Genomic DNA, 26257 nt, shown 5'->3' with positions numbered 1-26257 from the left:
TGGGTTAAGCTGCTGCCTTCGGCTCAGGTCATGATGTCAGGGTCCTGGGATCGAGTCCCACGTCGGGCTCTCTGCTCAGCAGGGAGCTTGCTTCCCTTCCTCTCTCTCTGCCTGCCTCTCTGTCTATTTGTGATCTCTCTCTATCAAATAAATAAATAAAATCTTAAAAAAAAAAAAAAGATTGAAAGAGTGAATTACACCCAGAAGTTTGGCTTTGATGAGAAATGGTAAACCTTTCTTGAGAATTAAAGAGAAATTTTGGAGGAGGTTGGACACAGTTGTTGGAAATTGAATCTGACCTGCTAATGAATCAAACATCACCACATATTTCTTATCAGGAGAACTCACCTGATGGTTCCAAGTCCATCCTGTCACAGTAACTGGAGTGGATAGAAACTCATTGCAGGCCTTCTTAGAAGTTAGAAAGAATTGATTATCTTGCAACTTCCAAAGTGCCCTTTTCTGAGTCACTCTCCACTCCCATTCATTTTAGAGATTGTTCTATTAGGAATTATTGATGATTTGGGGCGCAACTAATTGAGCAATTACGCAGTAAGCAAATGAATTTATATTTGATTTTAGAGGTTGCTGTCTTTTTTTTTTTTTTTTTTCCCAAATTGATGTAAAGTGGACACAGTGTTGCATTAGATTCAGGCATATAACCGAGTCGTTCAACAAGTCTGTTTGCTATGCCATGCTCACTCACGCGCAGCCGTCGGTCACCACATGATGCTGTTGCACTACCATCAACTAGAGTACCTGCGCTGTGCCTTTCATCCCGGTGGCTTCATCTTTCCGTAACTGGAAGCCTGTATCTCTCACTCCCCTTCACCCACCTTGCCCCAACCCCCACCTGCCCATCCTCTGGCAACTACCGTTTGTTCTCTGTATTTAAGGTCTATCCCTGCTTTTTTGTTTGTTTGCTCATTTGTTTTGTTTTTTTAGATGCCATATGTAAGTGAAATCGTGTGGTATTTGTCTTTCTCTGACTTGCTTCTCTTAGCAGAATACTCTCTAGGTCCACTCATGTGGTCACACATGGAGAGATCTCATTCTTCTTTATGGCTGAGCTATCAGCCACTGTCTATACCACATCTTCTTTACCCACTTGTCTTTTGGTAGACAATTGGGTCACTTCCAGGTCTTGGCTATTGTAGATAATGCTGCAGTAAACATAAGGGTGCGTGTATCTTGTTGAAGTAAGGTTTTTATTTTCTCTGGATAAATTAGAGGTGACCTTTGTCTTCTAACTGCATACCTGATGATAAGCTAAGCAGAAAATTCACAGGGATGGTTTGAAAAAAACTCTTTGTTGGGTGAACTCTTTGTTGATGTCTGTTTTTTTCTCTATTTATTTTTAAGAAATCAATGAGTGTACTGTGAACCCCGATATCTGTGGAGCAGGACATTGCATTAACCTACCCGTGAGATATACCTGTATTTGCTATGAGGGCTACAGGTTCAGTGAGCAACAGAGGAAATGTGTTGGTAAGAGACGCTTTTGATAGATGAAATTATTAAATACCAAATATTTACACATTAAGAACATGTTTTATGTAATTATCATGGGAAATGTTATTGTGTTTAATTTTTTCAAAATTTTATCCCCAAACTAAGAGAGCCCAAAAAGAGGTTTATTAATCTTCTGGGATGCTCTTGTCTCCTGGTTCAATGTACCTACCTACATACCTGGCCAAATGTAATATAATTAGATAAAGGTGCAAAAAATTTTTTAAAAAAAGGTAAACGTGAAAAAATTTCCAGAGGTTTCTAGGTATAGTAGAATAATACAAGAAAATATAGAACAATAAAATGGTAGAAATAGCTACTTACAAACATGTATTTAGCAAAATAAATTTAATATGTACCACAATAAAGACTTACATTGATGTAAATGCATAAAATCTGATTTCTAAAAACGATTTCTAAACTGAAAACAAGCTGACAAAAAAAGGAAAACAAGCTGACACAAAGCTGTTAATGAATCTACAAAACACAGGGTCTTGTATATCGTTCTTTGGGAAAAAAAAGGTATCTCCAAGGTATATTAACATTATGGAAATTATTTGAGTGCATTACGTGAACACTAAATTTAATTTTTCTCTTTTTTAGAAAAAGGAAATTCAGCACTAAGAGTTATAAAGCAACTAAGGCATAGACCCAATTAATAGAAAGCAACAAAGGCGAAGACCCAATTAATGTGGCTTTAGTGTGCTAACTGCCGTTCTGCAGGCTGTGTGACTTGTGCTGTTTGGTTTCACATGTACATGTGGGTTAGGTCAAGGGAAGGATCCACCTGTTCTCTCCCACAGCTTTTTCTCTTGAATTTGCCTACATACATCCTATGTATTCTGTTTGGAACCCTGGAATATGAAGTTGGGAGGAGCAGTTATGATCTGGTCTAGCTTCACCCACATGTGCAACAGAAGAATCCCTTTCAGTGTATTTCTGGCCACCTCTGCTGAGCTGACCTGGGAGTCACACAGCAAATTTCAGAGCTTAGATGACTTCATGAGTCTGGCATGTCCTTCTGCGTTGACCCAAATCTGTTTTTCAGAAACACCAGTGCCATGTTTGTAATTTTGGCTCTTGAAACAATACACCGTAAGCATATTCGCTGTTCCTAGTAACCATCCTTCAAGTACCTGAGGACTATGATCATGTCTCCACTTACTGTTCTCCTCTGTTAGGAAGATTTGGCACACAGGGCATAGTACACTGGTATTTTATGGGCAGGGAGACCGAATTTCATGCTACACTGCACTAATCCTTTTATCTGTATTTTTGTTAATAGATATTGATGAATGCACTCAGGCCCAACAGCTCTGCTCCCAGGGACGCTGTGAAAACACTGAGGGAAGTTTCTTGTGTATTTGCCCAGCAGGATTTATGGCCAGTGAGGAGGGTACTAACTGCATAGGTAATGGCAGTGTTCTTCCTGATGCATAAATTCCCAGATCGGGGTTGTTAGCTCCCTTAAGATCCCATCAATCTTATTGCTTATTCAGGCAACCCAGAATTTATTACTGAACACCTTTTATGACATATTCATCTGCTAGGTACTGGAGAATATAAAAATGGAATCTTTTCTCCATCACTTTTGAATGAAGGGTGTCCAATGTGTGCAGAGCCCTAGGTGGTAAATGCTTTGGACCCCCCGTAAATCAGAACCACTCAATTTTTTAAACATGTCAAACCAATCAAAGAGATGGTGGTAGGAATAAATTATTTTATTCTTGACTTCAAACCAACCTGGGAGATGGGAGGGGTTTGAAATTCTATTCTGAGAAATACAACTTGACGATGTTTTCTGCTTCATGTAGATGTTGACGAGTGCCTGAGGCCAGATGTGTGCGGGGAAGGGCACTGCGTCAATACTGCGGGGGCCTTCCGGTGCGAATACTGTGACAGCGGGTACCGCATGACCCGGGGCGGCCGTTGCGAGGGTGAGTCTGTGCCACGTCCGCATGCAGGGTGCACGTGAGCTTCAAATGCAGGGCTGGGTCCACACCCGAGGCTGCCAACCACCCAGCCCGGGACTTACCTTCCTCTACCCTCGTGTGTGCGACACGAACTCATCCACACTCCTCCTGCCTTCTGGACTCACAGCCTCTTTGCCTCTCCTCAGTGGCTTGGTCCAGGTTACCGTCCATCATCCCATTCTCCTTGTTCCTTCAGCACCTGCCTTCCCTGGCATGTAGAGTAAGTCACTCTGGAACAATTAATTGCAGAGTATCTTAGCATAAACCCAGACTTAATTCCAGCTTCTGGATCTTTCCTCTGGGAGCGTGGTCCAGGCTTACCCACTGTTGACGGTTAGTTTCCAACCTTTTGCCTTGTTAGATTCCTTTCGTGTGTTTTGGGACTAGCTCACCAACCCTCCACAGAAGCACCGTCTGACTAACTGCAGGTCACATTCCAGCACGCGAGATAAAATTTCTTTATTATTGACCACAGCAATGAAGTTGCTAGTGTTGTGTTAAAAAAAAAAAAAAAAAAAAGTTCTGAAAAGCTTTTAGAGCATGGCCAGAATGATAAACCACTTAATTTTTCTGCTCATGTTTGCATCCCAGTTGCAAAGGTTCTTTTTGCAAGAATTATTTCCATGAAGAAATGTATTGCACTGCCTCTTCAGGGCTGCGTGGAGGCCTGCCAGCAGAAGAGTGGCGGGGTCCCTGAGCACGTGTCGGAAGGGCCAGGCTGCTGTGGACGGTGCTGGTTCCATGGGGCTCTTTGCCTGCCTGCCCGAGGAGCAGCCTTTTTTCTAACGTGGCTGGGCTTCCAGGCCAGGGCAGGGACAGCCACGTTGAGGCGGGCTGCGCTCAGCTGTCCCTGGCTCCTCTGGGTTGGTTTTCTTCATGATCTAATGACCTGCGCTCGGAGGGAAAGCTAATTAGATGGTTTTTGGCAGCCTGCAGCTGCCTATCCGCCTGGCCTCTTGTTCAGCCCCTTGTATTCTGATCTGGAGAGAAACGGGGGCATTTTTCATTCCTGAATCTTTGACCAGCTCGGATCAGAATGGAGCTATAAAGTCTCCCCTGGCAGCCGGGGGTCATGGGACAGCAAGGGGTGAAGTGTCCCCACTCTCCTCTTATAAGGGACCCTCCCTGTGCCCCTGAGAGGCAGCATGCCCAGGAAAGGGCAGGACTGTGGCCTTGGCTCCTGGCTCCCATGCTTAGGAACGGTCTGGTCTGGAACCAGTGACTTAGCCCCTTTGAACCCTGTGAAATGGGAGCCACAAAGTTAACTTTCCGGGCTGTCACGAGAATAAATGCATGCTGTTGTGTCTTGTGAGGTGCCTCTCGCCTTGCTGGCTCTCAAGAACTCTTAGTCTCTGGAAACCTCCCCCTTCTCCTGATGATGTGTTTTTGCAGAGACCTTCTCAGTACATCTGTATCTGTGGGAGCGGGTTTGTTGTTGTTGTTGTTTTAATCGCGTGGGTGTACCTGACAAGCATGGATGGGCAAAGCAACACTCCCCAGAGAGGTCAAATGCTGATATCTTCAGTTCTTCCTACAGTTTCAGGACGGGAAGAGAGGACGTTGAACTAGTACCTGTGCATAGGCATGGAAACTGGGAAGGAGTAGGAAAGAAATACGAAATCTCTGTAAGCAAATGGGAGGCAGTCAGGGGAATATTCAGGACCATTCAATGTGTGGAAATTAACAGAAATACTACCAGGGTTCCCTGAGTAAATAATATTATAATTCTATCCCCATGAAATGGCTTGAGAAGAAGAAGGAGCCAAAAAACATGGCTGTTTTCTAATTTCGTCATGGACCGGAACCAAAGGTCCCCAGGTTTCTGGCTCACCCAAGATTTTCTCAGCTGCCACTAACAAAGCTGCATTCAAACAGCGCCGGTCTCCAAGGAATCTATTGTAGTTCACAGACATTATCTCATGCGTCCTTACTTTGCTCGGCTAAGGTATTCCTGGGCAGGTAGTCCTGCCTCTACGGATGAGGGTACAAGCAAGCAGAGGTAAGGGGTAGTGGGAAGTTCAAGGATATTGTCTTGTATTGCTTAACATTGCACCTTATTTATTGGACCAGGCTTTTTCAATGACCTTCTCTGACTTAGCAGTTGTAGTTCTATTAAAAAAAAAAAAAAATTCCTTCCAGAGAAGAATGTAATGCTGTTTGGAAAATGAACCTGGCAAGCATCATCTTTTTGTAGAACAAGAAGTCCCAGAACATCTGACCTTAAAAAAAAAAAAGAAACACTGTGTGTCATTGTCTATTGGCAAGGATTTTTCGCTGATAGGAAAAAAAAAAATTACCACACTGACCTGTGCTATTCTATTAATATCACCCTCAACTTTTTTACTTTGAGCCTGTTTTTTACTTTAAGCATCTTTTCACACCAGTCTAGTGATAAGGGGGAGATAATTTTTGAAAATTTACCAGAATGAATGGTTGTAGCCATTATATATTTCTTTTACTTTTCAGCTTCTGTCCTGAAAATTCTGTCTCTATTTTAAGTGTGATCAGGGTCCTCTATACATTTTAAATGAGAACACTTAGGGCGCCTGGGTGGCTCAGTGGGTTAAGCCGCTGCCTTCGGCTCAGGTCATGATCTCAGAGTCCTGGGATCGAGTCCCGCATCGGGCTCTCTGCTCAGCGGAGAGCCTGCTTCCCTCTCTCTCTCTCTGCCTGCCTCTCCATCTACTTGTGATTTCTCTCTGTCAAAAAAAAAAAAAAAAAATTAAAAAAAAAAAAAAAAAAAAAAAAAAAATAAATGAGAACACTTAGACATTAAATCCAGTCACATGAATTCAGTATTTAACTCTAGAAAAATGATTATTTCTAACGGGACTGGTACCCATGGTACCCCCCGTTATGTTAAACTCTTGAACCATTTCCTGTCTCCTCCTTCCCCCCCATTCTGTTGTTCTACCATTCTTCAGAATGCCTGAAGTCACTGTAGTAGCTCCCTTTGCCACAGCTCCAGCCAGATTGAAGGTGTTTTTTTTCCAACGCACATTGAAAAGAAAGATGATGAATAGCTTCAGTTAGCTGTGAATGTGAAAAATAAGGTGTATTTTTGTGAGGAAATATTACCCTGTGATCATATCACCATGTTTTCTGGAAACTCTTGGAAATACTTGATGAGTTCATTCTCTCCTAATGTGTTTTTTCCACCTCCAAGGAATTCCTATCCTATGAAAAGTTTTAAAATATTCAAACCCAGGGTATTCTTGGGCCCATGAAGCCAGAGCAAGCATTTCCCTAGAGCATCTGTTGTCTGCAGAGAGAGCCTCTGGCCAGGTGGATTTGTGGCTTCGTCATTCTCATGCCTGTTTGTTACATTTCTATCTGGCAAGCTGCACTCTAGCCTCAAAGGTTTGATGTTCCAGAAGTGGCCCGCAAGGAGCTGCCAGCTCCCAGGGTGAGAGGTCTGACCCTGCCAGGTGGGCATTTTGGGCCAAGTTCTTATTTTGAATGTGTGTAAATATTTTAATCAAAATACACCTGGCCGCGCTTTATCCCTGTGGTGTTTAAGTGTAGACAGTGTTTGACTTACCTACTTAACATTTTCTCCATCAAAATGTAGATAGAACACACGTCCCCCACCCCACCCTCCACTTCATCAGCAAAGTATGTTTTTGCTTCAGTAGTCCGATAAAATGTTTGTGACCTGGTTTTTTGGTTTTCCAGATATTGATGAATGCTTGACCGCAAGCACTTGTCCAGATGAGCAGTGTGTGAACTCTCCTGGGTCTTACCAGTGTGTTCCCTGCACAGAAGGGTTCCGAGGTTGGAATGGGCAGTGTCTTGGTAGGTACTAGAGTGTTCTTATCATGGTATCGTTTCTTCTGTCTAGTGCATTTTCTTAAAGAGTGGTATAATGCCAAGTGAGTCCACGTTCAAAATTAAAAAAAAAAAACCACATGGAATATAATAACCTTATATCCTTCTGAGAAATTTTCTAAGCTGTGTTCTAAGTAAGTTTTAACCAGGGGAAAATATAAGAAAGCAAGTTGGCACAAAGAATATGAGATTTTATCTGGAAGAAATAATTCTGATGGAAGCAAATTGTCCTTGATGTGATGAATAACCAAGACCAAATAAAACAATAATCACCACAGGGTGGAGAACAAAAGACCAAAAAAAGAGAGGAAAGGCGTAAGAAGAAGCAAGCTACTAGAAGCTAGTAAAATTAGGAGCATACGTACACAAACATGCAGCAGAAGTAGAAAAGAGAAATCTTGATGGATTGCCACGCCTCTTAAATTTATTCATTTAGGTATTGAATAAATACTTTATACCGACACCAGGCAGTGAGGAAGATAAGCAACAACTTTGCTTTGCTTCTAAGTAGCTTTTCCCCTTAATGGCGTTCCTCTTTGTTTCTATCTCTGTGTCATCTTTTCCTTAGAAGCTGAGCTCTTTTACACTCAGTGCCAGACTCTATCGATGTGAGTTCAACTTCTCATTTATTCATACCTTCTTTCTTTTCATGCACAAATGCTGAAGAACTTACTATAATAAACCCAGAGTTGTGCTGGGTGCTGGGATACACTGAGGAACCAAAAAAAAGCCTTCCTCATGGCACTGTCTGGTGAGGAAGAGTGATACCGAGACATCTCAAATAAATATACAAACAAATGAGATGGTGCTGGGAAGAAAGGTTCTGAGATGCTGTAAGAATGTGTCACAGAACAAGTCACCTCTGGGAAAATTCCTGATTGAGGTTTAACTGGGGAAAAGGATAGGAGGGAGATAGTTTTAGACAGAGGAAGGAGCATATTCAGGGAGCTTGTGGAAGGAGGAAGCTGAAAGGCAAGTGCAGCTGAAGAATCGGGAACAAGAGATTTGGTGCAGGATGAGGGGCCAGACCCTCTCAGTCTTGTTTAAAGTGTTCATCTTGAACATTACACAAAAACTAATGATGTTTAAAAAAAAAAAAAACTAATGATGATATGCTGGCTAACTGAACATAATAAAGAAAATAATAAAAGGTTCATCTTTACTCATATATCTCTGGGAAGGACATCTAGATGTTGCAAAGCAGGCCGGCTAAGGAGGCTTGGCAGAAACAGTTCCAGTTTCAAAGCTTTGGACTCATCCCCAGGTTGCACACGCTAAGCCTCTGTTCATGGTTCAGGTGGCCCTCTGCCCTGAAGCTTGTGCCCATCTCTGAGAGTGTCTGTCATTGGAATTGTAAGATGCTGATCTTTGCAAGAAGAGATTTTTTTTGTTCATTAATTGCTTATTTGATGTGCCTTTGTTTATGTGATCAGTGCTGGTCGGAACGTACATTTGGTTTTAATTTCCCGCTTGGCATAAATTTCCTAATTGCCTATCAAGATTCCACTCGTGTTCTCATTTTCACATACTGCTGCATATTATAATCCAAGAGTAGAGCCTGAATTTTACCTTAAGCAACTAAAATCCATAATAGTGGAATCCACAGCCCTGATTCATGACTTTACTAATGTAATATGACTGACCAAATTGGCAAGCGAATGCTTTTCAAGATAAATGCGTTTATCTAGACTGGGCAATAAAAAATAAATGAGTTATTATACCTAGATGTATGCAATCAGTCTAAGCGTGACCACTTTGCCCCGATTTGGTGACAGAAACACAATACCTTTGCTCAGAGTAACTTAACTTCGCCAACCAGAGGAATAGGATCATAAGCAGAAATATTAGGTCACTGTGTAGTCGACCAAAGTCACACAGATAGCCAGTTTTTCCAAGTACTAGTTTTCATTTTTGCCTTGCTAAGATCACACATTTCCTATGAAAAATACACCGTGTACCTTTTCCTTCAGCCTCGGGTAAAATTTCAGGCTCTGTCATCTACAGATGAAGCTTCTCTTCCGTGATACAATTCCAGTTCCACTCACTGTTCATCCTGGACGCGCAGCTCCTCTAAAATTCTTGGGAGGACTCCGTCTTCATTTTTTATGGTAGTAGAGCTCTCACACGTTAAAAGTTGAGTGTGACAAAAAGTAGATAGGGCAACATGCTTTTCTGTTCTTACTGAACCAATGAATGAATTAGATTTTTCTGCTCAACTCTGACCATGCTAGTGAATACCCAGCCATGCTGCGTACATTTTAGTTCTCACCCTTACCCTCCTGGTGCTCTAAAATACCTTTTAGAAGGTGTCGTCATTACTCAAGCTTATCACTGAGTTGAGGTCATGGACAACAACTTGGCTATATATTTATTCATTCCGTATAACAGCTGAGTGCCTACCCAGAGGCAGGCATTTTTCCAGACCCGGAGGATTGAGAGCGAACAAAATAAAGGTCCTCCCCTCACTGCACTTGTACTCTAGAGCTCACATTGTGCTCGCAAATACACAAATTGGCAAGCAAAGCATATGGTATGTCACATGCATGTTGAGTGCCACAAAGGAAAAAAGGAAGAACAGCTTAAGGGAGACAGAGAGTGTCAGAGATTTTATGGGGGTCAAATAATAAGCTGTTTATATGGTGTTCCTTTCTATTTGTTTTTGTCTCCAGTGGTTATTTGGGACTAGCTTATGGCTTTATAATATCCTTGTAGACCAGATAATTTCAGGTACATCGATAAGACTCCCCCTTCCCCATTTTATATATATGAGAACTTAAAGACTTAAAATTTTCCCAAATCTCACCATTTGAAGAAAAGTCTGACACTTGGCATTTGTGAGTCATCTGTAGAGAAGATAATCCCTACCTCACAAGGGATTCTGTTCCATAAGTCTTCGTGTTCTCCTTTGTCAACCCCCATACTCTCCCTGACTGAATATTTTTAAGTTGTAAAATTAAAGCTGTACGGTATTATATGTAATTCTACTTTTGTGTGGCATGATGTTTATGGTTTTTTCTAAAGTGCATCAATCCATATGTTGATTTGAATTTCCTTTTTCTGTGAAATGGATTCATTACAATTTGAAAACTGCTATTTGGTCCCATATGTTCTGCAGGGATTTGAGGCCAATCACACATGCTGCTTTCACTGACTCAAAGGTGGACTTAGTGAAACCATTCATGGCCTCCTTGTAGTTATGCGGTGTGGGCTGGATCTCACTGATTGGTGCCTCTCCCTGATCTATGAATTAGAACAAAAATTGTTTGGGGCAGAAACAGGTCAGATGGTAGCAGGTGTTTTCTGGAAGAGCATGCTGTGTGCTAGTGTTGAGTTCGGGACAGCCGATCCTTTATTCTCAATGGTTTATTGTCCACTTTCAAAATATCTATCCCTCGATGCTTTTTGGCAACTCTTGTTGGCTCCTGTTAACATATCTTCTTCTTTCAAGTTGAGGATTTCATTCCTCTCTCAAAAGCCACTTTCATCATTCAACATTGTATTTCTTGGACCTCACATTCAGCCTGGAGTTGCTGCCCGCTGCTTGATCCCTGGCCCTAATGACTATCTCATCACCCTGGGTCCTGGCCGGTTCCAACTGGCTGCTTTAACCAGGCCTTTCTTGAGGGAAGCCAACCTATCAGAAACTCAATTAGCAGGTTTCTCTTCACTCATGAACAGGCCCAACTCAAACCTTACGGAGCCATCCTCCAAAAGACATTCTCTAATATTTAATTATTTAAAGGTACTTTCAGCAACTCTGATATAAAGGTCATATTTCCCTGAATTTTAACAGATTTGGAGTTATATAGGACCTCTATGAAGCTTAGTTTCAATACCTTTGAACTACTCTCTTCATGGGATTTACTGTCAGAATTAAGTAAGCAAGATAAAGCACCTCGTGAGGCATGTGACACAAGGTAGACCCCAATAAATGTTATGACCCTTCTTCTCCCAACCTTGTTATCCTCCCTTTTACCGCCCTAAGCCTGAAATAGAAGAAGTGCAGTAATAACTGGTACTTGTTTAAGTAAATTTTATGTCAAGTTTCCATGTATAACTGTCTTTGACTTTCTTTAACAAGTTCATTTCCTGTAGTTCTTAAATCTATCTGATAAGAATTTCTTTTATGAATCTAAGTAATCTTAATCTCATAGTTACCTTTCAATTTCCAGCATGTTTGTTTAGGTGGGATCTATTTCTTGAGAACCACAGTGCTTTTCTGTAGGGTCATCGATCATCCATATCAAATGTTTTACCTTCTGTAATGCTACCATCTCCACCCTCTTACTTCATTTTCTTGGTTCACCTTCATAAGACACAGTATCTATCATCTGGTCAATGTAGGCAGCTACCCCTCATTGAGTTTACTTTATCTTGCTTTATAATGGAGTCTGCGAAAGACCATGCAACCTGGGAAGACAAATTTCTGAGATTTTTATCACACAAATCCTTCACTGTCAAACCATCATTAAGTTAATAGTGACTTTATGACTCTGATTTACGTTTTCTAAATGTAATGGGTCTTAGGCACCTGAAGAACTTGGTGTCATTTGATCCAGATGACTGGTTAGCCAGAGTCTTCACCAAAACCAGGTGCACAGAATAGGCATGGTCAACATGGAAAGCTCCTTATTCTAGGACTTCTTTGCACACTAGGATTTATTTTCAAATTTTAAGAAGCATTGTTAACCTTTATGGAATAGGTGAATATTCAGAGACTTATCTGAAATTGAAAGCTTTCATGCTACTTTTATTTACTTTGTGTAAGATGGCAATAGAACAACATCTGCCTTTTGCAGGCATTATTAAATGTGCAAACACCGACCTAATCCCAAATCGCTATAGCTAAACAAGTCTTCTAATTAGTCATTATGTTATTATTGAATACCTAATTATGTACTTAATTCCAGAGAAGACTTTAAGTTGTAAATAAGCAAAACAAAACAGAATAGAATGGTGGTTATCAGGGGCTGAGAGTTAGGGGCATTGGGAGGATGTTGTTTAAGGGTACGAACCTGCAACTGGCAGGTAGATAAGCCCTGGAGACCTATCTCACAGATCAGTGTTTATAGTCAACAGTGCCATCTTATAGTGATTATAGGCAACAGTGCTGTATTATAAACTTCAAAGCTGCTAGGAGGCTAGATGATAACTATGTTCACAAAAAAAGGAAATAATTATGTGACATAAGAGAGGCATTAGCTAACTTTGTTAATCACTTTACAATATATAAGCGTACCAAATTATCACTTATCCTTTGTCATATGTCAGTTATATCTCCACAAAAGCAAACAAAAAACCACTTTTAACAGCAGAAAACATACCTGTGTGAGAAAGGACCAACACCATAGTAACAAAAAACTTCTCTTATGTTGCTACAGAGGGCTTTGACTTCATTATTTTATTTGGTATCAGGACAGTCATCCCTATAGTACAGATACAGTGATTGATTCCCAGATAGGTTAATGGGCTTGCTTATGGTCATAGATATTAAATGGCAGAGCTAGGACATGATCCCAAGTCTTTTATCTCCAAAACTAGTGTTCTGCTCTTTATACTACCTCTTCCTGTACACATAAAAAAATAAGAGAACAAAGCAATATGATTAAGATAATGAGGAAAGAAAAGTTCATAGAGAGAAGATCTATGGGTGGGATGGGTGGGAACCATCCCTGGCAAGCAGCAGTAAGAATGGCTGAGGGATTTTTGACTCTAAGATGGCGGTCTCCACCATAGATAGCCCCAGTTGAGTTTTGTTGAAAGACAAAATGTTCTTTCAGAAAGGGGAGGTAGGAAGCCAGTGATGTGGTAGGATTAACGAATTGATTTTCTGAGATCATCTTTGGCTCTTTATCTCGGATGTACATAGCATTGGCTCTTCTCCAACTTTGAAGAACAGTGATGAGTCTTTGAGGGATGCATAACATATTTTTGTAGGCTGCATTGCTACTGCTTATCTTAACTTGGTCAGACTTGACAGAGGGCGCCTGAGATCCTGAGGATTTCCCGTACTGTGAGAGCGGTTTGTTCCATCCCACTGGCCTAACCAGCGTCGGTGTCTGACTTCACCATGCTTGCTTTTCTGTCAGAAATGTCCTGCCATCATCTTCACTATAAAAGACTATGTATACAGAATAGTTGAGGGTTGACTGAAGTAATGTCATGTTGGGGGTGGGGAGTAATCTTGTATTTTCCTGTAGTCATCGTGACAAAATAAGATGTTTCCTTTGCATATCAAATGGAGCTCACTCATTGAAGTCTGTGGTGATCACTAAGGAATAAAATGAGACTCAATGACCTCTGAAGAATGACTGGTGTGCAGTGTTGAGAGATTCATTTCCTTGAAAGCACAGGAAGTAATGCAGGTAAACTGTTGTTCTAAAACCAAGTCTGACCAACCTCAAGGAGCGGATGGGTAAAGTGGAAGGGGACAGCACAACCTTGGACTTTGAAATTTGTGTGAGGTCAGCCACTGACCACCCTCTGGACCCTCAGAGGGCGGCTTCAGGTTATCTCGTGTTCTCCCAGGACAGTAGGAAGGGGAATTTCAAAAGGGTTCCTGACCCAGAAAAATTATATCCCAAGGCAGTGAGAGAATTTGCAGGTGGATTTGCTGGCCAGCTGAAAGTCATCTTTGTAAAAATTGTGGAGAATGGAAAGTTGCCAGAGAGCTGGGAAGAGATTAATGTCCTCATTTTCCCCCAAAGAAAAAAGAAGCTGGAGTTCAGGAACTAATGACCAGTGAGCTTCTTATTAATCTTAACAAAGAAATGTACGCTGCAAGATTTAAATGGTGAGGTGAAACATTTTTTTTCGGAATTTATTTATTTATCTGAGACAGAAAGAAAGAGGCAAAGGGAGCAGGAGAGGGAGTCTTAAGCGCATCCCATGCTGAACATGGAGCCTGACACAGGCTCGATCTCATGACCCTAAGATTAGGACCTGAGCCGAAACCAAACGTTGGATACTTAACTGACCGTGCCACTCAGGTGCCCCAAGGTGAAACATTTTAAAAGAAAAAGATGATCGTAAGAATCAGCCAGGGTTGGGGCACCTGCGTGGCTCAGTTGGTTAAGTGTCTGCCTTTGGCTCAGGCCATGATCCCAGGGTCTTGGCACTGGGCCCCACATCGGGCTGCTCAGCAGGGAGTCTGCTTCTCCGTGGTCTGCCCCTCCCCTGCTGCTCATGCTTTCTCCCTCTCTGTCTCTCAAATAAATAAATAAAATCTTAAATTTAAAAAAATAAAAAAAGGAATCATCCAGTGTTCACTAAGAACAAATCATGTCCACTGTTTTGACTCCCTCTTCTGATAGGCTTCTGAGAGGAGCAGATCATGAAATCCTATAGACTCTGGTTTTCCACAGGCCTCTGTTAGAGTCTCTTGGGGTGTTGTAGATGACAGTGATCAATTTGGATTGGGTAATAGTGTACTGGAATGGATGCATAAACTTTTGAACAATCATATCCACAAAAAGCTGACCTCATAAACCCCTGGCAATTTCCTTACTGTGGGAGGTTTAATTAATCCACTGAATAGCAGATGCCAAATTATGTCCCAAAAGCCCATTGGTAAATTGTGTTTTGGGAATTTGGAACACATTTTTCTGTGGACAGAGTGTTTTCATGACGTTTCTCTTTTGAACTGATTATGTGTATACATCACAAGAATTTGGATAATCTGACTCTTGTACAAGACCATAACCCTAGAGTAAGATGAGATTTGAGCTCCAGTACAGAAAACCAAAGACTTATCCGTCTCCCTCTCAGAGGCTATGGGTGTTGGATGGTGGAGTGGATAAGGACTGCCTTGTTTCCCAAAACACTGATCCTCCCAAGGGTTTGAAGTAAGAACTGAGGGCACACTATCTGTTGATAACACTCAAGGCCCTACAAGTTTGTATCTTTGACTTCATGGAAGAACGCTGGAAACCACAGAGGGTTTTTAAAGGACCCATATGATCGATTGTACTTGTATTTTAGAAGACTGGCTACTGGCTGGATTAGAGAGGGCAAGACTTGAAGTAGAGAAGCAGACTTCGGCAGTAGCCCATGTGGGACAGAACGGTGGTAGTAAGAATGAAATGAAGCTGGTGTAGTTGAGAGATACTGGGAAGATAGAATTGAATTGACTGTTACAAATCAAATGTGGGGAAAGCGGGAGAATAAGGAATCTAGAAAGGATGACTCCCAATTTCTGACTTGGGCATCTGAGTGGATAGTGGTACCATATATTGACCTGGAATAAAAGAGACACAGGGGGAAAGAGGAGTTGTAGCGGTGAAGACTTGGAGGTGCCTGTGGGGCGTCAAGGGGAGATGGCCAGTGCACTGACCAACTAGGTTGCATGGGTCTGTAGTTTAAGAAACAGGTCTAGGTGCCAGGTAAAACAATGAGTTTATTTCACTCCTTTTACATCCAAGCCTCACTCCAGGCACCTTCCTACTATGTATTCTGTTGTTGTTGTTGTTTTATATTGAGGTATGATACATCTATGGTGTTATATTCGTTTCAGGTTTACAACACAGTAATTTGATATTTGTATACGTTACAAAATGACCACAGTAAGTCGAGTGAAAGTCTCTCACCCTACCTAGTTACAGAATTAAAGAAATTTTCTTATGATGAGGACTTTATGGCCAACTCTCTCCGCAGGTCTTAAATATGCACTGTGATACTCTTCATTCAAGTATCCTAGAAGTATCAAGCATTTTAAAAAAAATTTTATTTATTTGGAAAGAAAAAGATTTTACTTATTTGTGAGGGAGAGAGGGTTTTTGCAAGTAGAGGAACAGAGGGAGGGGGACGAAAAGGATCCAAGCTGAGCGCAAAGCCCGATGCGGGTCTCGATCTCACGACCCTGAGATTATGACCTGAGCCAAAATCAAGAGTTGGACACTTGGCCGGCTGAGCCATGCAGGAACCCTCGTATCAAGTATTTTTTTTAAAAAGTATTTCATGACTGACCATCTAGGCTGTCTTTTAATCTGCTTTTAGAAATTGATTGTGTCATTGCATTCCGTGCCCTATCGTCACATTTCCTAGTACACGAATAATCAGAGAGAACAATCCATACATTTCTCAACTTTTTCACGTTTTTGAAACCGATCCAGATACCAGACGTGACATCTTAACGTTGCTGTCTGGAATTTACGTGCCCCGTGTCTCGGCTCATTCTGTCCCATTATTTACTTTGGCTCCAGAGTTTGGCTGCTTCTTTCAAGTTGTTTGCGTTCGGTGTTTATGAAAGTGGACTCCCACAACCAAAGAAACGATGGACGATGAGTCAGTCTGGAAGTGCTATTTTTGTTGTCACAGAGTAGGGTCTAGCTCACCATCGTGAGTGATTCCGTGAAAGCCAGGCGGAGCACACAGACGGTGCTGGTTCCTTGGCTGTTTTGTTTGCATGTGAAGCGTTTGCCGGTGTGCCCCGCCCCCCACCACCATTGCCTTATTTTGGTAACGCTCTATTTCTAGCGATCATTGTGGGAACACCAGAATACAGGTTTAATGAAATGCCGTGCGCACAAATGCAGTCTGAACTCTGGAATGCTGAATTAGAGCTCAACCTCTGATATGCATGGGTTGGCAGCTCCCTGCCTGTTCATAGTAAGAGGGCGGGGAGTTTTATTGCTTTCATGGTGAGCATTGCCAAATGAAATGGATGTAGTCAAGAGCATTTTCCTCTGCTCTGCTGGCCTGCCTTACGATTAAGATGCTTGGATTAAGTTACAGACTGTTGTAAAATTAAGCCTACATCATGACTTTGTGTGTAGTTTCAGCACTTGGTGGTTTAAATTTTTCCCCTTAAGGTGAGGAAAAGACGCCGTGTGTCTTCTCACGGCAGCATACAGTGGGCTTACTGGAAGCAATCAGGTGGGGCATAGAACCCAAGTTTTTCTTTTTGAATTATCAACATTCTTTTTTTTTTTTTTTTAAAGATTTATTTATTTGTGGGTTGGGAGAGTGAGTGAGCAGGGGCGGGGCAGAGGGAAAGGGAAGAAACTCAGGCAGACTCCCCGGCTGGAGCTCAACGCAGGGCTTGATCTCACAACCCTGAGATCATGACCTGAGCTGAAATCAGTCAAGAATCGGACGCTGAACCAGCTGAGCCACGCAGGCGCCCCTGCGTTCCCAACATTCTAGTGAGAATGTGATGGATGCTGAATGAAACCAGTGGGCACTTCAGTGGTGGTTTTCTTTGTCAGTGCTGTGTTAGCAGGTAATAAGCAGACATTCCTAATCCTCTCTTCTGCGGTGTGTATCACCACACTTAACATGGGTGACTAGAAACAGATCCAAAGGAGGGAATGGTCTTTGGAGTTACGCTGACTGGATGCTCCTACCAGCCCCCAGTTTCAAACCCTGTGGCCCTGGGCAATCTGTTGGAACTTCCTCAAGTGTTGGTTCCTTTGTCTGTCAGTGGTCGGCTTGTATGGCTCCCGTTGGGATTAAACAAGCTCAGACATGCACGGCCTTTTGTGCGGTGAGTGCTTGGTGAATTTGAGTATTATTTTCTCTGTCTCTGCAGCCTGTCCCCTACCTTCAAACTGCCCACCAGGCTTGTTCGTCCCCTAGACTGGTTTTTCTAATACCGATCCAGGGCCATCTTTGAACATTGTGTCGGAGTCTTTTTCACCTTTCTATTAAGAACTGTTGTGGTTTCTCCAGGTCCTAAGGCCTACCTTGGGCTTTCGCGCACGTTCACTTCCTGCTGAAATCATCAGCTCCCAGCTGGACCTCAATACCTCTTTGATTCTTTGGAAGACTTCATTGTGTCGGGGAGGCTGCTTTAAAACTACCCTCTCTTCTGCCCTCCCCTCTACAACAAGCTTTCCGTGGAATTGGTTCCTAGAGTGTGTTTGGTTCCTTCCCTGAGTTACTTTGTCCAGAGTAAATCACGGCACGGAGCTGTCATACACGCAGCTCACACCAGAGCTCCTCTTCCTCCTCTGGGCTCATTTGAAAACTTACCGTAAAGAATCTGTACCTGTTGGAGGATGCACCGTTTCTATTTTTAGCCAAATTCAACTTTATTCATGTTTTCTTTTCCTTTTTTTCTTTGTCTTTGTGGGTTCCCCTCGCCCTTCTGCAACATTCCTCAAGACGTGGACGAATGCCTGGAACCACAGATCTGCACAAACGGCACGTGCTCCAACCTTGAGGGCTCCTACATGTGTTCATGCCACAAGGGTTATTCTCCAACGCCAGACCACAAGCATTGCAAAGGTAAATGCTCTTATCGGATTTCTCCTTTTTATTTGAACTACACTTGGGACTATGTTAGAGTAATTAGCTTAGAAAAGAGAACCCAGGGGCACCTGGGTGGCTCAGTGGGTTAAGTCTCTGCCTTCAGCTCAGGTCACGATCCCGGGGTCCTGGGATCGAGCCCCACATCGGGCTCTCTGCTCAGCAGGGAGCCTGCTTCCCCCCACCCCACCCCCGCCTGCCTCTCTGCCTACTTGTAATCTCTCTTTCTGTCAAATAAATAAATAAATCTTAAAAAAAAAAAAAAAGAAAGAAAGAAAGGAAGAAAAGGGAACCAAAAAAAAAAAAAAATAGAGAAAGAAAGAGAGAAAGAACCATGTTACCTCTCATTTATTTTGACTGAGCTACTCAGAGCACATTTTTGTTGGCACGTTTGGAAGTCACTCCTCATTGTGGTTACATAGAGACCATATCTATTTACATAGAGGAGAACAGCATATTTTTAGAGAGCATCTGTAAACCACAGACCTATTTATTTCGTTTCTTCTCATTATAAAAACAATACAATTCCACCACTCTGTGAATATACTAAAAACCATTGAATTGTACACTTTAGACGAATAATGTGGTGGTAAATTATACCTCAATAAAATTGCTGTCACAAAACATTCATCATAAGGGCGCCTTGGGTGGCTCCATCCATTAAGCATCTGTTTTCAGGTCAGGTCATGGTCTCAGGGTCCTGGAATTGAGCTCTCATTGGGTTCCCCGCCCAGTGAGGTGCCTGCTTCTGTTTCTCTGTCTGTCCCGCTTTGCCCCACTCATGGTCTCTCTCTCACTCCCTCCCTTTCGTGCTCTCAAATAAATAAATAAAATCTTTTTCAAAAAACATCCACTGTAGAAAATCTAACAAACAGAAAATAAGCAAACCAAAAATAAGAGTTTCTCAATCTCCTTCATCATTAGTCCTCTATTTTGGATATTTTCTATCACTAAGATCATGTATGTACAATTTTGTATCTTGCTTTTTGTCACTTAATAGTGTATCATGAGCATTTTATACATCATTAATAATTCTTCTCAAATACTATTTTTGAAAGCTGCTTAATAGTCCAGTGTGTTACTATTTCAGCATTTTCTTGCTGTTCTTATGTTGAACAACCACATTTTTTTTTTCCCAGTGTCTCATCATTATGTGAAAAAAAAAAGCAAACCTAACAAGCTTTTTTTAAAATAAAACTTGGTCTGGGGACGTCTGGGTGGCTCAGTGGGTTAAAGCCTCTGCCTTCAGCTCAGGTCATGATCCCAGGGTCCTGGGATCGAGCCCCACATTGGGCTCTCCACTCAGTGGGGAGCCTGCTTCTCTCTCTCCCTCTGCCTGCCTCTCTGCCTACTTGTGATCTCTGTCTGTCAAATAAATAAATAAAACCTTTAAAAGAAAAGAAAAAAGAAGTGGGTATTGGAATATCGGAACCTAGCTCTGACACTCAGAAGTTGAGCTTGGGTAAGTTTTCTTCCTTTGCTAAGCTGTACTTGTTCATCTGCTCATCAGTAACAATAAGTACTCGCTTAGGGGGATAGGATGATTGTGTGAAAAAAATACAGAAACGGAGAATGAGATAATGCAGGGACAGAGTCTGACACGTAGTTGATGTTGTTATTCACCAAGTCATAGGCAGGTACAAAGTTCTGTTAAAGCCAAAAAGTGCTTGTGTGCTGCTGGGAAAGCTACCCAAGGTGCTGCTGTTCGACCTTGGTCTTAAAATTCTGAATATGGAGGGGAGAAAACCTTAGGAGGCAGAGAAAGCAGCACATGTCAAAGGCTGGAGGTGTGAAAGGGCTGTTATCACCACTTGCCAGTGAAACTTGCCCCCCTACTCTGGTTTTCCTGGTGTCTGCATCGCAGTGTGGGGTGGGGTCAGGCAAGGCCCCCATCTGCTGCTCTAGAAACCAAATATACACTGTTTTCCTTACTCCCCAATCAAAGCGCACACTTTGTACGATAAATTATATAACATATTTCTCTGTATTTATTTCGTAAACTTTCCCAAACCACCTCAGCTCACCAATGTCAAATTCTTCCCAGATCTTAAATCTGCTCCTTTTCCAATTTTCCAGCAACTGCCAAATCTCACCTTGGTGCTAAATATTGACTTTGTTTCACCTCACTAAATCTACTAACAACTCTTTTCTTTTTTTTTTTTTTAAGATTTTTTTTTTTATTTATTTGACAGAGAGAGATCACAAGTCGATGGAGAGGCAGGCAGAGAGAGAGAGAGAGAGAGAGAGAACCAGGCTCCCTGCCGAGCAGAGAGCCTGATGTGGGACTCGATCCCAGGACCCTGAGATCATGACCTGAGCCGAAGGCAGCGGCTTAACCCACTGAGCCACCCAGGCGCCCTAACAACTCTTTTCCATGTTGTAAATATGCTATCTAGTGTATTAATTCAGTACTTGTTTCTTTATTTCTTTTTTGTGTCTCTGTTCTTGTATCTCTTTGTACATCTTAGCATTATATGTCCTAAACTTACAAATACCCGGAGATAGTCTCTGTTGTAACTCTGAACTGGATTCGTCATAGTGATATGCGCGAAAGTCCCTTAGAGAAATCCTTTTTCAGGGAAAACGATATGCTCTGTTTCCATCTCTTGGCACAAAAAAGAGAAGACATTTGTCCTGCATGCCTGTTTTATTAGAAAGCGTTCTTTTGTCGTAGGAATTATGTGCCTCATCAGAAAAGGAAAAGGCTTCTTTATCTGTAGAATTACACTGCCTCTGTCCCTGTGGTCGTTTCAAAGACCCAGAGATCACCTTATTCAAGATAACTGGGTTGCCGCAAGTTGTTCCAAGTGTGCATGTCATTACCGATAATGAATTACTTCTGACAATATTCCCGACATAAATGAGTAACTTATGTAAAGATGTCTGGCGTACCCTGACAGGACTTGGAATGGAGGGTATAGTCTTGCTGCAGACATCTTCACATGGGAATGCTTAATTTGTCATCTTCTTTGAGAAAGTCTAAAAGAGTCCAAGGCACTAAAAATGTTGTCAGACATTACGTGAGGTCCAACCAGCTCCACACTGCTGTTGTTGGTCTTAAGTTCTTGGACTGACGTCTCAAGTATTTAATAGAATGTGCTGAAAGGAAAACGTGAGGTAGACAGTTCCTTGCTGTCGACCGCTCCTAAAGCTAATGGACCGAGAGCATTTGGAAAGGTGCAGCATCGTTCTGAAAGTGACATTCAGCTTGATGATTTAATTTCCCTATTGGCAGCCAATAGTAGGCAGCCGGGACTTTCTGTGGTGGTGATCCGTTTTCTTTACAAATAAGTGAAACAAAAGTTTCTAGTAAACCAAATTAATTTCTCTAAAACAATGATTAAAAAACGCACTCATGAGCTGCAGTTACATTCATAGTTTATGTGGGCTCTCTCAGAAAACGTGGGATAATGTGACACCTTCCTTACATCGGGATACAGTTCCAAAGGTTAATGCCACAGGAGAGGCTAAGAAATACAGATTTGGTCAGGAAATAGGTAATCGTCGGTCGTACTCCAGGGGAAGGACTGTGCCCCACATGGAGTTCTGAAAGGTTTCAGATGCATTTTAAATAATAGGATAATAAGATATTTTCAGAAGAAAAGAGTAGTTAGACATTGATCTTTAGGACATAGTTTCATAGCTTGATTTATAGGCTCAAAGTTTAGATAACAGTGTATTCTAGATATATAGATATTTATATATATATGTAGATATAAATAGGCCTGATTTAACATACTTTCCCTGTTTCTATTTACAGATATTGATGAATGTCTGCAAGGGAATCTGTGCGTGAATGGGCAGTGCAGAAACACGGAAGGCTCCTTCAGGTGCACCTGTGGACAGGGGTACCAGCTGTCAGCGGCGAAAGACCAGTGTGAAGGTAGGAGCGTGGCCCCGTGAACTGCTGTGGGTTTCGCTTAAGCCCCTGGCCTGAAAGACGATATTCAGGAAAGGGGGTGCCTCTCAGAAACTAACTGCCTGGTTGCATGATAGCACCAGAAAGCAAGCCCTCAGCTGAGGTCAGAAAAGTCCGTAACACAGGATAGGAAAGGGTTAAATCTGAAAAATAAGGTATTTGTGATTAGTGGCTGAGCATTCGGCTTAGGAAGAAAAAGCGTTGCCCTCTGTGTAATTCCTTGCTGCGGAAAATCAGCTCTATTCAGTTCATTCGAAAGTTTTACCTACTCAGATTTTAGTAATTGGAAGGTCGTTAGATCAGCCTGGCATGATGCTATGGAATGTTAATGACCTTCATCTTGGTGTCTCTTCCCCTTTCTAAAATTTTTCCTTTAAAAAAAAAAATGTTACTGAAGAAGGCTTTTCAGCAAGAGTGAAAGAACAGCATCCCCCTTATATCATGGGTAAAGTTTGTGAAATACATCCTGTTCCCGCAGGTGATAGTATTTTGGATCTTGCTGAGGCTGACCTTAGACTTAAAATATAAATTTCTTCGAACTTCACACAGAATTACTTCACTTCTCGATAAGTATGTGCTTCTTGAGCTTGAAGATACTACGATATCCTGGTGACAAGCACCAGAGTCCAGAGTTCTTAAACAGAAAGGTCATTTAAATGCCATTTATTTAAGAACAGAATACACACTCTATAGGACCAATAAGGAAACAAATCATATCCGTGTCTGTATGTAAACTCTATTTAATGGGTGCAAATGTCTTCTAAGATGCTATTATAACTGATGGTACTAAGAAGAGATCTACCGACATTATCACGGCCTTCCCCATGCTCCCCTCTTTTGAACATTTGAAGGAAAGACATTACAGTTCCTAATCTAGAAGTTGAGAACACACACAAGCATACTCATACAACACAGGTAAATTAATTTGTTCTAGATTCTACAAGTCCATCTCAAAGTTTTTTATGTGAGTTTGTGACTCCTGACCTTAATTAGCTAAGCATTTATCAGATGCCCACCGTGCATAGAGAACTACAAATGAATGTATAATAAGAGAAGAGGTCTGTCTCCAGGTAATACAATAAGGCTCATATATGCATAATCCTTTCTGTTGAAGAGCCTATGATGTCACTAAGTCAGATACATGCAAAACTACCTACCATATTATCAATAGGGGCAATCCAAGGTTAGGTGCCCAATGCCATGATTATCAACACGATGCTGTAACAGAGCAGGGGAGAGTAGAGTCGTGCGGGGTCCCTGTGGAAACTGATGTTGATGCTGACTCTTCTAGAATCCCAGAAGTAGGTCACTGTGCTCAGATGTGAAGAACAAAGCCTGCCAACAAACAACGTGAATTAACACCTGCCCACCATAAAATGCTAGATCATCTAAGTCAGAAAGGATGTGGTAGACATAGCCCCCCCGTCAGGAGACTTGAAGTCTCATGGTAAAAGTAGAAGAATTGAATACATGCAATGTATCACTGTGCCTTCTGTTGGGCAGTTATGACGCATGTGCAAGTAGTAGGCAGTGAGCTGTCGTTTGCTGACCTCTGCTTTAGACAATGACAGGCCTAAGTGCTTTTAACCTCGGTGTTCTACTTGAACTTCTAAAAGAGATTCAAGAAGCTAAGTTGAGGTTTACAGATTACAGCAAAGTATTTGCCACTCATCGATGAACATTGGGATGCATATATACAGATTCTTAGCTTCCTGGTTAAGATTTTAAGTTCATCTGGATTTTCCCTCCTGGGATTCATGACTTTTTACTAGAGATCAGTTTAATTCACATAACCAAGAGTCTAAATTGGTTATAACTAGATAGTTCATAGACTTCTTTACATGCATGATTAAAAATATTTTTAGAGTACCGCTCACACACTTTCCTTTTACTGTCTTGCCCGGTAGATATTGATGAGTGTCGGTACCATCATCTCTGCAGTAATGGACAATGCAGGAACACAGAGGGCTCTTTCCTCTGTGTTTGTGACCGAGGCTACAGAGCATCCGCCCTTGGGGACCACTGTGAAGGTGAGAACTGCTCCTGACTGCAGAATCCCAGAGAAATCTGGACATCGTCCTGCCTTCTGTCCTTGAGTCCTACCTTCTGACCTCACAGTCAGGACACTAGGTTCCTGCAAAATCATTTTCCCTGTGGTTACACAAATAATGAAAAGAAGCCAGTAGAATCCAGGTTTCCCTTGCACTGCTCAGAGCTGGGTTTTAGAAGTGTGATGCCAGCTTAAATACAGAAAGAATCAGTTTCACTTTCCTCTGGTTTAGATGGTTTATCCCGGGTCTATGGTTCTGAATGGTTCAATACCTTATTTAAGCAGGACCAGCATCCAAATATGTAAACACAAGTTAATTTTCCAGATAACTGTGAAGCTTCTTGTGAGCTAAATTTTATTCAGTTTTGATTTTTCTGTGTAAGTATTTCTAAAAGATACCCCAGGTGTACAGCCCTGGGTAATTGTTAGCCACCCACTACCCCACCACCTGCTGTGCCTCCCAGCCTCGGGGTGGGTCAGGGCTGCTGAGCTGATCTTTCCCCAGCACGTCACATGTGATTTCTCTGAGCTCATGGTCTGCTCAACTCACTGTGTTTTTCCCTGTTCGTCCTCTGATGTCCCGCATGTAAACCCTATCAGTTGTGAAACCAGAAATGTGAGCGAGGCAGTGTTGTGCCTCACATAGAGAGTTAGCGTCTGTGAGTGAGAGGTTGGACCCCACCTTGGAGAGAAGCACATGAGCTTTTGGGTGAGGGGTTTTATGGCACAGATGTGACACACATTGAAAAATGGCCATGATGCTTTCTCACTTGTCATCCCTCTTGTTTGGGAAAGAGCCATCATACTTCCTAGCACCCTACTTTCCTGACAAGAGAACTTGGCAGAACAGAGACAGCCTTTCCAGAGGGCAGTCAGGGCAGCTTTAGAGGCCTTAAAATGAATGTTAGTGCTGAATAAGTAAATCATCTAGGATTTGATCCAAAAGTAAGGATGGTGTTCAAATGGGTCTTCACTCCAGTCAAGAGGTGTAATCAACATACGTATTGAAAAAGAGGCAAACAAGTGATGAATCAAGATAATGAAATTTGATTGAAAAATTGTGTGTTGGGAACTCTATAACATATGGATAACAGTTAATGACTCAGCATAGTGGCTTTCCAAGCTGAGAGAGGCAAGCGTGTAGCTGGGGACCGGCCATGGAGGAACCTCTTCCAGAGTAAACAGGTGACGGGGCACATGGTAAGGCCCTGAAAACCTAAGCTGACCACCAGCATCTCTTCTGTCCTAACCCCTGACCAACATAGAGGGCAACCAAGGCCATTGACTGGTCCTCGGTAGAGGGCATATTGCTCTCTTTCGGCTGTTTTAATGTGTTGCCCATTTCATCAGAAGTCCAAATTTTTAGTCTGTCAACATCAACCACATGAAAAGCCAAATAAAAGCTTTTAGCCCACTTTCATCATTGTTAATACAGATATTCGATAAGAAGGCTTCTTTTGGAGTATATAATTGGTCCTTTTTCTCTTGAAGTCAGAGATAATTTCCCTAGTGTTCTAGGTTATAAATAGGGTTGGAGTCCATTCAAGTAATTCAGTGCTGTCTTTGAAACTCTTAATAGCACTTCAGCCTGCTAATTCCCAACCAGTAGTGTTTCCGACCCTCCCCAGTGGTATTCAGCTGTAATTAACTGAGCTCTTGCTGTTCACATGCCTCCCCCAGCTGTGGGAGGAAGAGCCATCTTTCTTGTTGGCTTCTATATTTACATGTGTA

At 42.0% G+C, this 26257-nt stretch overlaps 1 protein-coding gene across 9 annotated transcripts in view; it reads left to right on the top strand.

The window, feature by feature from the left end:
• Positions 1-26257, top strand: part of LTBP1 (latent transforming growth factor beta binding protein 1) — a 400132-nt gene that overhangs the window by 283991 nt on the left and 89884 nt on the right. For all 9 annotated transcript variants that reach the window (XM_059405447.1, XM_059405446.1, XM_059405445.1 and 6 more), the window contains 7 exons: positions 1363-1488; positions 2795-2920; positions 3324-3446; positions 7158-7277; positions 18414-18536; positions 22318-22440; positions 24384-24506. In XM_059405447.1, coding sequence (XP_059261430.1) covers positions 1363-1488; positions 2795-2920; positions 3324-3446; positions 7158-7277; positions 18414-18536; positions 22318-22440; positions 24384-24506 — 864 coding nt within the window. The remainder of the gene's footprint in view (positions 1-1362; positions 1489-2794; positions 2921-3323; positions 3447-7157; positions 7278-18413; positions 18537-22317; positions 22441-24383; positions 24507-26257) is intronic.

Source organism: Mustela nigripes, chromosome 7, assembly GCF_022355385.1.
Source record: "Mustela nigripes isolate SB6536 chromosome 7, MUSNIG.SB6536, whole genome shotgun sequence".
Taxonomy (NCBI): Eukaryota; Metazoa; Chordata; class Mammalia; order Carnivora; family Mustelidae; genus Mustela; species Mustela nigripes.
Note: the sequence above shows the minus strand (reverse complement) of the source record. Positions and strands in the feature narration are given on the sequence as shown.